This window comes from Pezoporus wallicus, unplaced genomic scaffold (genome assembly GCF_028554395.1).
Source record: "Pezoporus wallicus isolate ANWC-B61680 ecotype Strahan unplaced genomic scaffold, APGP_CSIRO_Pwel_v1 contig_7876, whole genome shotgun sequence".
Classification (NCBI taxonomy): domain Eukaryota; kingdom Metazoa; phylum Chordata; class Aves; order Psittaciformes; family Psittacidae; genus Pezoporus; species Pezoporus wallicus.
In genome coordinates, this window is record NW_026641435.1 from 62,256 (window position 1) to 76,388 (window position 14,133).

A 14,133-nucleotide genomic window follows, 5' to 3' on the forward strand; every position below is an offset into this window, starting at 1 on the left:
GATAAGAAATTTAACTAAGAAATAACAAATCCAGATACTCAGAGAAGCACAGCAGTTCAGAAATAAGACACCCATAGGAAAACCCCCAATACATCCAGCCTTCAGTGACACTTACGTACAGTCTTCATAAAGACTGTACATGCCTATATTGAGATACTATCAACTCAGGCAAAGAGGGAAGGAAGAACAAGTCAGGAAAGAGTCAACTCCTGAGGCACTCCTGAAGCATTTTATCAAAACAAAGAACATGTGTAGCTGACAGTACCTTTTACTTTTTCAGCTAAATTAAGTCTAAAAATCCACCTTCATTTCATTTCATTGAAAAAGAAAGAAGTATCAGGAAACCCAACCAACATCTGGCAAAACATTTCAGTGGAAAAATGTTTTAGAAAGGAAGCATTCATGGCATAAAAGCCTTTAAATAGCTTCTTTGAAACTTGATTCTGCTCACCTGACATATGCTACCTCAACATTTGACAAAGATTGTTTGTTAGGAGTAATTTCCAGTAAAGGAACTGTGTGCCAGAACTCTCCCTTTCCAAGTGGAGGTATAGTTAATAACACCTGCATCCTGGTCCCAGAGCTACCTGCCTCTGCTGGCTGCTGCCTCTCTCCTTCTCCACCTCTGATACTAGGGGTCCTCCAAGTTTAACATCTGCAGATTACCCTGAGCATGTGCTTTACAGATACCACAAAGCGCAGACACCAACCAGGGCACAGTGGTGTAAATGTGCAAAACAGCATGCAAGTAATATTGCACAGTCCGTGGGCACACACCAGCAACTCAGAGCCGCTGCTCTTGAGTGCAGGCAGTAGCTGAGCTCCTAGCAGTCTCCACCTGAAGCCCCCATAGTCTGCAGAGGAATGTCTTGCCCTGCAGAGCCCATAAAATCTGCTTTCAAGTCACTTTTGCTTCCTACAGTAAACAGGAATTCAGAGGTAAAAAAACTCAGGACCACATGACAGGGCTGGAGGTGCCAAAGCGACTTCGATGGTTTTATTCTTTTTTCAGATTGTTACAGTGCAGAATGAAGTAGAAGGTGAAGTTGGGCTGCGAGAAACCTTGTGCCTCACAGCAGCAAGGCTCTGAACAGCTGACAAAAACTTCTTGCACTTCCTCCCTAGTACATAGGATAAAACCCTTCTTCATGTTTTGGGGTAGAGGCAAGGTGTACAGCCATGTGTCCCCCCAGGGATATGCACTCCTCATGAATGGATCCCACAGCTTTTGCAGATTTTGGTTCTTCTGTACTCAAAACAGGGAGGCTGGAAGAAGCTATTTGTTGGCGCTTGAGGCAATCCTCCATATGTACTGACTGCTCAGCCACTCTGACACACACCAACAGGTGAAATCAGAACAGCTTACTTCAGTTCAGAAGACAGAAATAACTGCAACCACAGAACTGGACTTGAAGAACTTAGACCTTTATCAGGTGAAATATGCAAGGGGAAGCAGCTCCAGAAAGGACTTTTCTTCAAGTTTAAAGACAAACAGAAAAAGCCTGGTTCTTCCTTTGGAGAAAGGCAAGCCACACCTGTGTCAATAATCCATGGTATTTAGTACTGCAGGGAATGAAGAGTCTGCCCCAACTTGTATGCCTGGCGGGGAGGAAGGAACAAGCATGTCCATGGACATGTCTCATCTTCCAAACAGCTCAAGAGCTGGACTGAAGCCAGCAGCTCTAACATAGGTAACCCAGCTTCAGCAACCAGCAACACTGTGATCTATTTCCCTCTCAGAAGTACATGGGACAAAGGGCAAAATGCCTAAGCTGCCAATGCCATTTTGTTTCCTGCATGTAAAACTGTTTAACCACCACTAATATTCTCTGGCAATAACTAAGGTCAACCACCTAGTTAAAAAATGGTAACCAGTTATCAGCTGGTTTAGTGTCTGGGCACACCAACAGAGGACAGCTTCAGAAGCTGAGCTGACACTACTTCCCCCTAAAGGCTCTCTGCATGCAATTGCTGCTGCTCAACTGGTTCCCTTCACAGAGCTACGGAAAACCATGTGCCAAACCTAGAACAAGGGAAAAACCCAAACCCATAGAGTTGGAAGCGCAGACAGCATTGTCCACCATTATATTTAAAAGAAGGAAGAATACAGAAAAAGTGCCTCTGAGATTGCAGTGCTTATGGCCAGCAGCTTCAGGTTGTGTTCATAGGCACAGGTATGAGTGGGAAAACAAACCACTGGAAATCTAACCTTAGCCCCAAACCTAGAAATTGCACAATTCACACTTCAAAGGTGTTTACCAAGAGGTACACAGCACAGCCATACACATCTTTAAAACACAGCTGCTTTTTTGCCAGTTCTCCCATTAGAGGCCAATACTAACCCAGAGAGCAGCAAAAAGCCAAGGGGCTTTTGATGGAAAAAAAAGAAAAGAAAAAGGAGAGAACATGATGAAGTATTTTTCTTTTGTTTCTGGTGAGACATTGGGAGTGCCTTTCCACAACACACAAACCAGTCCTATCCTACCAGATCTAGCCACCTCAGCCATTGCAGAGTGCACTGTTTTTGGGTGGTACTGCAGTTTTAAGGTGTTCTCCACATCTATCATCTTTAACATATTCTAAGAATTTTTAAGAGTACCTCTCAACAGCTGAAAGCATGAAGGGCTGGTATTTCCTGAGCAACCTTCATTATTTGCCACCACCAAAGATTAAAATTCCTTTCTAAAGCTTACTAATGCCAGCTCCTTTTACACAGCTTGCTGTGGAACACCTAAATGGAACAGCAGTGCTTTAATCATAGAACAGCTCATCCAGTCCCAACCCGTGCCACGGGCAGGGACACCTTCCACTGGAGCACCTTGCTCCAAAACCCTGCGTCGAACCTGGCCTTGAACACTGCCAGGGATGGGGCAGCCACAGCTTCTCTGGGCACCCTGTGCCAGCGCCTCAGCACCCTCACAGGGAAGAGCTGCTGCCTGAGAGCTCATCTGTTTCCCCTCTGGCAGGTTAAAGCCATTCCCCTTGGCCTGTCCCTCCAGGCCCTTGTCCAAAGCCCCTCTCTAGGTTTCTTGTAGTCTCTTTAGGCACTGGGAGCTGCCCTATGGCCTCCCCTAAGCCTTCTCTTCTCCAGGCTGAACAAGCCCAGATCCCTCAGCCTGGCTCCAGAGCAGAGCTGCTCCAGCCCTCACAGCATCTCCATGGCCTCCTCTGGACTCACTCATGCAGGTCCACATCCATCTCGTGCTGGAGCGCAACTTTTCCCAAACACTTCTTCCCCTTCTTCAGACCAAAGCAGTTACACTTGAGGTGAAATTTATTGATTAGGTTCAGGCACATTTTGAGAATCTGGCTTCATGAATGTTTCTTGAATTCAGAAAAGTTAACAGGTCTTATCAAACTAAGGGTTAATTACAGGGATTACATTAATTCACAGACCCCCATTTACTGGTACTTAGCACTTTACCTCATTTACTTTAAATCAAGATAATCTTGGTATTTAAACAAACAGGTTAAAAGCAGGCAAGATAAGAATAAAACCTTGCAATCAAAAGTCTCTATCTAAGCATTAGTACACACCTACACATTGTAACACAGTAGAATTACTCCACAAGCATGCTGTATCTATAAAAGCCAAACTTAACAAAGAGTTGATGTGGTACATGCTGAGAAACACAATATTCTTCTGAAAATCAGGCACCCTTCTACTCTATCCCAGTTTGGCTGCCCCTTCATACAATGCCTCAAGATGCAGAGGGGGACTCTTAAAACCAGAAAACATCAAAGTAGCCACCTGCTTTGAAAAACTGTTGCCATGTGCCAGCCATTCACTTGCTAAGGGAGTGGCAAATTTATTAGCTTTCCTGCACTGGCTGCTCCTGATACCACAATCAAGGCTCAAGAGTTAATGATTTCCCCGGTGAAAACTCCAGCTAGCCAAGCTGCAGGGCTGGACTCCATCCTTGATCAACACTTGCAGCTTGTTACTCATCCAGCCCTACAAGCTGAAGGAAAGAATCCCTCACGTGGGACTTGGAGCACAAGGTCAGTATTGCATTTAAGATTAGTTTTCCTCCTTCCTGCAGGGCCAGTCTATTTAGTGAGCTCTGAAGGCCTGTATCTTGTTACTGCATCAAGGCTGTGACCATAGCTAGCTGCTGGCTAAAGCCCAAGCACCTTGCACTCACTGCACAGCCCATTAACCCTTGTCATCCCAAACCAACACTGCTAGCAAAGCACCAAAGTTCAGACCCATTTCCACAGCCTTTGTTTTGTATCCATGGTTTTATCATTTGAGGAAAAGACGCAAGGAACCCATGCAGGCTGTGAGATTCCATCTTAACACCATGCCTTTGCCAAAGTTTCTGTTGACCATTTCTTTTCCCTTCTGAGCAGAAGGCCTTGCTTGCAAAGTGCCTTTAGGACATATGGTTGTTTACAGTTAATGTCGTCTCACTTAAAAGCAGGGACCCTTACAGTGATTTTGGTCACTAACAAACATGTCCTGTTCCAGAGCCTAAGGACATCCATCCAGAGTGAAATTTGGAAAAAGGACTAGTTTTACCTAGATTTGAATCTCTAGTTTTCCATCTGTGCTTGAAACACTTCCAAATACAGTTACAGGATGTGGCATATCTGACTTTGCTACTTAAAAAAAGGAAGATTCTACTTTTTGCTGCAAGCACAGTGTTCAGAACTGGTTCACAGGTGCTCAGTAACAGTGAATCCAATGGGCCAGAAATCTCTTCTGGGAGAACTCTTTCAGATGACTGATGAAGATTAAATATTCTTCTACTCCTGGCACACCCTCTTCCCCAAAGATATGTTAAAGAAGTCTCCATGTATGCCTCTGAGGGTAGACAGAAAACAGCAGTTTGACATCCACATGTTTGAACCTGAACAGCTTTTTGCTACTTGCTGCTCAGCACAAAAAACACACGTAAGCTGCAGTCCCATCTAGCACTTTATATTGACTTCACCTTTAGTGAGGAAGAAGGGCTGTACGGACACAGACATACCTTCATCAAATCAACAAGAGCACACTCCCTGGAACCACGATAAAAAACAGAGATAAAATATAAATCCCATAGGTGGGGTAGAAAAATATCTCCCCACTGTGGTTCTTTAAGGCAGGCTCCAAATTCCTTTCTCCCCATCATCACTTCAGCAAACAGTTTTTACATCATTCGTGGCTTTCAGTGTCTTCAGTCTGTACCCGCAACAGATACCAGCTGAACCTTCTGGAGGTTTTGTGTCTGGTACTATCCAAGTGAAGAATGAGGCCAAAATGCAGGATGCACCAGCAACAAGGGAACTACTTCTGCACACAGCCTAGCTCAACTGGTCAATTATTCAAGATAAAATCTCAAAGTAGTTCCTTTACTGTATGTACAAAGAAGGCAGAACAGCAGAAAAAATTTTAAATGTATATTCAGGGCTTGAAATTACTATAATTACCTGATGAATTGCAATGGCTTTATCGCATTCATGCATTTAAGGATCTACCTTCTGTTTACAGTCAGGCTCAGATCCTAGAAAAGCCCTCGCCATATATAAGGGGCCTATGATATCTACTTAAACACATTTCCAGGTCTGTGATGTCTTACAATAGAGCAAGAACTACAGCAGCACTCAGCTGAGACAGAAAAGTTGTCCAAAAGCGTTAGCAAGTTATAATCAAGTGCCACACTTTGGTTTTTACAGTAACTACAACCCTTCCTCACTTGTCAGATACTGCAAGCTCAAAGCAATGAGGAAGAACAAGGAGAACACTGCCACTTGGTGGAAAAAAAGGATAGGAAACATTTGTAACTGTTCCAAGTAAAACTTTCTACAACCTTTCATTTACCCCATCCCAAGGGAATTTCCTAGCATCATGGCTAGTGCAACTCCGCCAGCGCCACAGAGAATGCTGCACGACATGCCCTCTCTCTGACCAGCACAGCACAGGGCTGCCTTGCAGCATGCTGCGCAGCAAAGGTGTGCTTCTTCCTCTCCCTCAAGTGCCACCTTGCTACCTACCTAGAATTCCATAAAAGCCAAAAGGCAAGAGAAAGCTACTCCCTTTTTCAGTTGTGTATGAAGACATCCATTAAGGATATCATGGAAGTCAAACAGAAGTTCAGATTTGCCTCCCTGCTATTCTTCTCAAATCCTCATCTTTCATCCCATGCCAGGAATTACATTTTAAACTTAAAGAAAAAAAATAAGCAACTTTAAATTTACATTTTCAGTTCTTGCAGAGCTCCTACTGCAGTGTGTACCCAAGACAACAAATCATTTTGATACATTCGTTGTTTCTTTGCTTCCGAGCTGAAGCTGAAACACTGTTCCATAGCCACCTGTAGCTCTTCCTCAGAAGGGTTAAACAGCAGCACACAGAACTAGCCAAAATCAAGAGACTTTTTAAACAAGCAGCATGAAACAGCAACATGTCAGCAACATGTTAAAGCAGCAGCCACACAATTCAGTGGTAAGATTTCTGTAGCACATCCTTACTCAGACAAGTGCTATTCTATTATAGTCTGATTCTGTTCTTGCAGTCAGATCTTTTCTACATTGCCCTGGAAAAAGGGAAATATAATTCTCGTTTCTAAGAAGGGGAAAATGGAAGACCCAGAAAACTACAGACCAGCCAGTCTCACCTCTGTGCCTGGCAAAATCTTGGAGCAGATTCTCCTGGAAGGCATGCTAAGGCACATGAAAAACGACGAGGTAGCTGATGACAGCCAACATGGCCTCACTGAGGGGAAGTCCTGTCTGACCAATTTGGTGGCCATCTATGATGGGGCTATGGAACTGATGGACAGGGAAGAGCAGTTGGTGTCATCTACCTGGACTTGTGCAAAGTGTTCAACACTGTCCCACACGACATCCTTGTCTCTAAACTGGAGGGACACCAGTTTGATAGATCACTCGGTGGATAAAGAACTGGCTGGATGGCTGCATGCAGAGAGTTGTGGTCAACATCTCAGTGCTCAACTGGAGAGCAGTAACAAGTGGTGCCCCTCAGGGGTTGGTGTTAGGACTGATTCTGTTCAACATCTTTGTCAACGACATAGACAGTGGGATTGATGTGTCCTCAGCAAATATGCTGATGACACTAAGCTGTGTGGTTCGGTTCATAGGTGGAGGGAAGGAATGGGATCCAGAGGGATCTTGACACAGTTGAGAGGTGGGATAATGCCAGCCTCATGAAGTTCAACCACGTGAAGTGCAAGGTCCTTACACCTGGGATGGGGCAATCCCAGGCACAGCTACAGGTTGGGCAGAGAAGAGATTCAGAGCAGCCCTGCAGAGAAGGACTTGGGGGTGCTGGTTGATGAGAAAATGAACATGAGCCGGCTTCAGCGTGCACTTGAGCCCAAAAACCAACCATGTCCTGGGCTGCATCAAAGGAGCGTAACCAGCAGCTCAAAGGAGGTGATCCTGCCCCTCTACTCTGCTCATGAGACCTCACTTGGAGTATCGTGTGCAGTTCTGCTGTCCTCAACATAAAAAGGACATAGAGCTGTTAACAGGAGCAAGTCCAGAGGAGGCCACAAGGATGATCAGAGGGCTGGAGCACCTCCCGTATGAAGACAGCCTGAGAAAGTTGGAGCTGTTCAGCCTGGAGAAGAAAAGGCTGCATGAAGACCTCATAGCAGCCTTCCAGTATCTGAAGGGGGCCTACAAGGATGCTGGAGAGGGACTCTTCACCAGGGACTGCAGTGATAGGACAAGAAGTAACGGGTCAAACTAAAACAGGGGAAGGTCAGGTTAGATATAAGGAAGAAGTTCCTCCCTGTGAAGGTAGTGAGGCGCTGGAACAGGCTGCCCAGAGAGGTGGAAAAAGGATAGAAGTGACTGCCTCTTCCTCATTTCCAAGAAAGGTAATTTATTGTTCTTGCAACAAGGAAAGGAGACAATGCATTCCATTTCCAAGTGCCTTTTATCTGTATACCAAAGGCATTCATGATATTTCACACACTGATGCAAGAGAATTTACCAGCTGCAGTACAGCTGCCAAGATTCTCAAGTATGTATCATTATAAACCCTTAAAACCATTGTGGAAACTGGAAGAAGTCCTGCTATAAAACTAATTTTAGCAGAATAGCTCAACAGATTCATTTGACTTCATCTTGTCCTATCAAAACCCTATGTTAATTTAAATGCTCCACAGAATTTCAGTTTGCAGCACAGTCCTCTGTTTCCTCAGTAGAGCTTACTATCTGCAATCTTGAGGAAGCTGCTGGATAAAATAAAGGCCCTCGCACGTGTCCTTCACTCAGTATCCCACAAGACTGCTTATACTTATACTGCATGGGTAATTGAACCAGCAGAATAATTTGGGCACAGGTCTTTATATGAAGTCTCAAATGGCTTTGGTTTGTGTCTGTCTTCCAGCTTTTTTAGCCTGATGTTATGTTCCTCTGTGCTGTTAAACCTGTTGTTCAGCAGAAACAAGACGTAATCCCAAGATAAAGATGACTTCAACTGTTTATGACAGCTACCATCCACAGATCTTATTTCACTTCCTTAACTTTAAACACCACCTTTAGAAAATTGCTTCATTCAGAATGACACAAAGGCAGCTGGAGACAAATGAATCAATTCTGACACATTTCATGACCTTTAGGAGCATAACATCATTTATTAAGTTGTTTTAAACAAAGAAAGTATTCTGGCTAAACACTGGTTCTAAGAGCATTCTGTACAGAACACTACATCTCCCAGGTCACTGCAAAATAGATGAGATACTGTCAGAAAACATACCTCAGATCTAATGCACAGGATGACCAAGTTCACGAATGCAGATTTTTATCATGATTCAGCCCATAGCCTGACTACTTAACTACCTTTGGCAGAAGCCAGAAGTCAAAAAAAACACATTACAACTACAAAAAGGAAATTATGAAACTAGCTACAAAAGATCACAAATGAACACCAAGCCATGCTGATAAGCCTTATTCTTCTTGTACTGAACTTCCCCCCCCCAACACCACCACACTTTGAAATACCTTTAGGTCACCAGCCTCAGGTTTTTCAGTCTCTGAATCGTCATCTTCCTACAAGACAAGAATTTACAGGATTAAGCTTAAAGAGCAGGCTTTGCAAGTAACTGCACTTACAGCAAAGGGCTGGCATTCAGCAGCCCAGCAGCAGTCCAAGACCCTTTCCACAGAAGGCAGTCTTACCCCACCCACTCATGACCAGAAAACATGTCCTACAGTCAAGGAAAGAAGTGTTTGTTTGGGTTGTGGGCTGGTTTTTGTTTGTTTTTTTTTAGGCAAAAGCATCAGTAACAGGTGTCCCCTGCAAAACTCATGCTGCTCCTGAATGCTCAGAGCTAGACAGTAAGAAGCAACAGAACTGTTGAAAAACATATCTGATTATCTGATAATGCTGTCTCTTCTGCTTGTCCCCACCATTTAGTAGTACTTACAGATAAAACAGCATTTGCAAGACCTATTATACTCCCAAGCACACAGCAGCAAGACACACAGGACACAGCAGGCCTGCCACTCCAAACACGCAGGCTTGGCAAGGGTCTGGCATAGCACCACGTTCCAAGGATTGGGTGCTGCCAGCAGACAACACATCTTTGGCTTTTGTGTAGTGCCCTTGTAGCCTCCTTTGCAGATGATGTGAGCTCGCACAGAAGGGAACCAATGACCAACATTATTGGTTTCGGGTAACAGACCTCAATTTTTATTTCTACCAAGAAATTTCTGCCCTGTGAGAGCTTGAAATACTGAATGCAGCCTTGTGTCAAATTCTACACCGCATGAGAAGCATGCTCCAGCTTTGGTCCCACATATTAGCTAAGCCTACTGTTCCACTACCCTAGGAGCTACTTCACTGGGAAACCTAGAGCTACCTGTGTTTCTAGGAATACATACTCTGGGTTCAAAACAAGTCTGAGGAACAGAAAACATTTTTCATGCCCACACAACTCAGCAGAACAGTTTTTCTTCCAAACTTTGCCACAGATTTCAACTTTGTCTCCAAAACAAGAACTTGGTATTACAGCTTTTTTCCTACCCCCCCCCCCCTTTTTGAAGAATGTGATGATTAGATGCAACTGAAAGGAGCAGTTTACAATGAAATGTGCTCATGTGACCACGAGCAAGTTCTGCCAAGGCAAGCTACAGATTAACCACACAATAATGCCGGTAAGTTTTAACTGCCCTAATTAACATGCCTATCTCACTGAGACAAACTCCTTCACTTCAGCTACTATCCAGCTTACCTTTCTGAAAGATGCACTTACGCCAATAATTTAGATTTAACTGTCAAAGTTTAATAACAATAAGCTTATAATTAGAAAAGAACCACAGTATCAAGTAACTTGGTGCTTATCAGAAATGAGCTTTCCCTCCCCTCCACAGTCCCACCTATATTATAAACATAAAAGTCATTTTCAACAAAGCAACAATAGGTCAAACCATACATGTTATAGACAGGTAACTAAACCAGCTCCCCAGGCCTCCTAACCTAGCAGGAATACCACTGAAACAACTATCAACAAAGAGACATTGCTGAGAACTGCCTCTGAAAAAGACAGGCTTTTCAATCACTGTTAAGGTAAATAATATAAACATACAGTTGTTTAGATAAAAGCCCAGGACAACCTGAGTGCAACTTCCACTGCTTTCCAAAAACAACTCATAACCAGTATTAGCAACCAGCGCAAGCAGTATCAAGGAAGGTCTCAATTCTGGTCAAAGAAAACTTAATGCAAAAAAAACAAACTTCGCTCTCCTGCAACAAGCCAGAGGGAGGGCACTCCATGTAACCTTCATAGATTTGTACAGTAACCACAAATACACGTAAGATCCAATGCCTAAAACGAGTGACTCGATTGACTGCCATTACTTGAACAGCAACTTGTACCTCCTAGATAATGGACACTGCAACTCGCACTCAAAATTGTGTGTGCAGTAAAGGCTACTCTATTTACATGCCCATTTGTCAATGCTAGCTAAACACAGCTGATCTTGAGCACACCTACCACTTTCTTTAAAGTGGTCTCATTGAAGAAGGGTCTAGAAATTTGGGATGTAAAAAAATATCTCTAAGGCCGTAAAGAAGTTTTACTACTTTGCTAAGCCAGATGCCAGGGGCAGCCCCCAAATGCTATCACTTGCACCTTCTCCAGTTAGGAACAGAACAAAGCCAAAAGCAAGAACAAGAGACAAACTTCTTGTCTGCTACTTTGGAAAACAGATTGAAGAAACAGTGAGTGTCTCATAAGAGACCAACCTAATGAAGTAAATTTCGACCTAATGAAGTAAATTTCAATGAGGAAAGGTTATCATACCACAGACCTGTTATTTTCTAGCTACATGGTAGGGGAAAGAACTAGAGCAGGGGCAAGATAACACATTCTTAATGTGGTGGTAAGCAAAAAATTTAATAATGAAAGGAAAAAAGAACCCTCCCCAGACTGTTTTGCTGTTACAGACACATGACAGAATTATATACCTTTTAATGTGTTACCGCTGCACTCGCAGGCAGAGGTACATGCCCTGTCTCACAATACATCAGTTATCTCAGTATTTAGGTGACGTTAAACACATGCCATACACCTAGATGGGATGCTGTCACATCAAGGTAACCTGATGTAGTGGGTGGGTTGAGTTACACACCAAAGAATATCTTTAAAAAAATCACAGAACTTTATTCTTTTCAATCCTCCAGCTAACCATGCACCAGTGTGTTCCTCTTAAAAGATCATACAATATGACATATACTATGTTAACTGCACTTATAGAGCAATTTTATTTTGGTGTGGCTGTTGACTCTTTCCAGCCTTTTTTCCCCATAAGAGACAAATGTCATCAACACAGTTAGTAACAGGCAACAAAGACTGCACCAAGCTGCTGGTAGGTTTCAAAGCAAATGCTTTCTATTTGAAAGCAAAGTGAACAAAGTATTTGGACAGTGCTGAAACCCACCCGCACTGTCAGGTATTCGAGGTTCCATTATGGGTTGCAACTCGGGGGCTTTCTTTAGAAAGAAATAAACCTCTGCAACGCACGAAAGGCATCAGGGCAAGCTCTCGAAGCACTGAGGTACTTACTGACTGCCTGCTGTTCTCATCATCCTCTTCTTCATATCCGTCCTCATCACCATCCAGGCGGGTGAAGTCATCATCTCCGTACCCAACTGAGACCAGCCCTCCTTTCTCTCCTACGGAGAAAAAGTTAAACCATGAGGAATGAGCAGGCGGCAAGGGGCAACGACCGAGGCCTTCACTTTACAGCGGAATGGGGCGGGCCGGCGCCTTCCCCAGTCCCCTCCCCGCCCTCACCCGTAGCCGCTCCCCCATCGCTTCCCGCCGTCCCAGCCTCGCTGTCCGACTCCGGGTCCGAATCCTCAGCGTAAACCGCCAACGACGACAAGACGCTCCGCTTAGCCGCCGCCATCTTCCACCCCCTCCGAGGCCGTACTTCCGGCGGGCGGAGATGGCGCGCTCGCCGTAGCACCGCCGCCCTCCTTCCGCCTGAGGCGGCCTCATGTTCAGCTGGGGGAGCTCCGGCGTCCGCTCGCGGCGGGAGGCGCAAACCGGTGGGCGCGGCGGCGCGGGGCTGCGGTAGGGCAGGGAGAGGAGGGGGAAAGGTGAGCTCTGGCCCTTTAAGGAGTGGCTGACGTCATCTCACGGCGCCGCTACAGCAGCTGTCGGATCCTAATCAAGTGTGCGGGGTTGGGGCGCGGGTGGGGGTGTCTGGTTGTGAGGGGGCGCTGAGGGGGCGGAAGGATTCCCTTGGGAAAAGGAGGTGGGAGGCCAGCAAAGAGGAGGTGCTGTTCTCCGACACCAGCCCTCACCCCACCCCGTAGCTTCGGGTGCGGGCGGGTGTGGGGGGCCGTGAGGCCCCACCACCACTATGGCCCTGCAGCTGTACCTCATGGTACCTTGTGGGGGTGGTTGTCCCACAATAAACCATATTGGGGTTTCTTTCCTCCATTGGCGGGGCCTAGATGACATTCTTGGGAGAGGCCTCCAAAGCAGAGAGGAGCCTGGCAGGGCAAACGGGGGAAGTCACGCAAACGGCTGCAGATGGGGCAGGCTGTGGGCGGAGGAGGGTGGCAGTGCTGGGCTTTAGCTCTGGTTTCTGTCACCGTTCACAGCTTCTCCAGGATGAGTGGTGAGGCTCCCCCAGGCCTGGAAGGCAGGGTTCGAAAAGCACTGCAAAGAGTCTTCGGGTTTGAGTCCTTCAAGACTTCCCTGCAGGAAAGCGCAACTATGACTGTGGCGAGAGGTGAGGCCCAGCATCAGAAAGATGTGGAACATGTCTGCCTTTTCATCTTCTTGTGGGGGTGATCCTGCAAGAGTTGGTATCGTGCTTGTTTTGAGGAGACACATCACCTGGACTGTGCAGGACCTCCAAGCACTCCTCTGCTCTGAAATCATTTCAGTGGCACAGAGCACAAGCCTGTGCTGCCCATCAGCTCTCCAACCATGGCTCTGCACTGCCTGTTTTCCCTCGCATTTGTAACACCACTAGTGCATCAACCCGGAAATGTGAAGTGCTAAAGTGCTATTGTTGACATTTCCTCTGGAGGCATCTACCAGCATGCTTGTGGTCAGATAAGGTTAAAACTGTTTAAATTTATAGGTCAAAACTATTTACATGTGCACATTTTCAGAGTCAACCTGTCCTTGTGTTAGAGATGACACCAGTAGAAAACTTTATTTCCTGGCAGAGTTTATGATTGTTCTCTGAATCGTGGCCTTTTGGCAAGGGACAGGACAAGGGAGAATGGTTTTAAACTGCCAGAGGGGAGATTGAGATGAGCTCTTAGGCAGAAGTTCTTCCCTGTGAGGGTGCTGAGGCCCTGCCACAGGGTGCCCAGAGAAGTTGTGGCTGCCCCATCCCTGGCAGTGCTGAAGGCCGGGTTGGATTGGGATTGGAGCAACCTGTTTGAGTGAAAGGTGTCCCTGTCCATGGCAGGGGGTTGGAGCTGGAGGAACTTTAAGGTCCCTTCCAACCCCAACTAGCCTGTGATTATCAGAAACATGATTTTGCTGGTGTTGATGTACCAACCTATGTACCTGTCCTGGGTTTAGCAGTAGCAGTCAATTCTTCTCCTTCTTGGTAAGCTGGTGCAGCATTGTGTTTTGACTTTCAGCCTGGGAACAGTGCCGATAACACCGATGTTTTTAGTTGTTGCTAAGTAAGGTTTACCCT

The 14,133-nt window shown here is 45.5% G+C and overlaps 3 protein-coding genes across 3 annotated transcripts in view; 2 read left to right on the forward strand and 1 right to left on the reverse strand.

Moving 5' to 3' along the window:
• Nucleotides 1-12,461, reverse strand: part of SAP30BP (SAP30 binding protein) — a 31,460-nt gene extending 18,999 nt beyond the window's left edge. The window contains 4 exon segments of the mRNA XM_057423954.1: nucleotides 8,959-9,006; nucleotides 12,024-12,133; nucleotides 12,255-12,390; nucleotides 12,393-12,461. Of these exon segments, the coding sequence (XP_057279937.1) occupies nucleotides 8,959-9,006; nucleotides 12,024-12,133; nucleotides 12,255-12,390; nucleotides 12,393-12,461 (363 nt within the window).
• The window catches only part of ARHGAP44 (Rho GTPase activating protein 44), a 240,279-nt gene that overhangs the window by 36,757 nt on the left and 189,389 nt on the right, over nucleotides 1-14,133 (forward strand). The gene's annotated exons all lie outside the window — the stretch shown is intronic.
• RECQL5 (RecQ like helicase 5) overlaps nucleotides 12,477-14,133 on the forward strand; it is a 47,962-nt gene continuing 46,305 nt past the window's right edge. Inside the window, exons 1-2 of the mRNA XM_057423960.1 lie at nucleotides 12,477-12,562; nucleotides 13,073-13,203. Of these exons, the coding sequence (XP_057279943.1) occupies nucleotides 13,083-13,203 (121 nt within the window). The 5' untranslated portion in view covers nucleotides 12,477-12,562; nucleotides 13,073-13,082. The remainder of the gene's footprint in view (nucleotides 12,563-13,072; nucleotides 13,204-14,133) is intronic.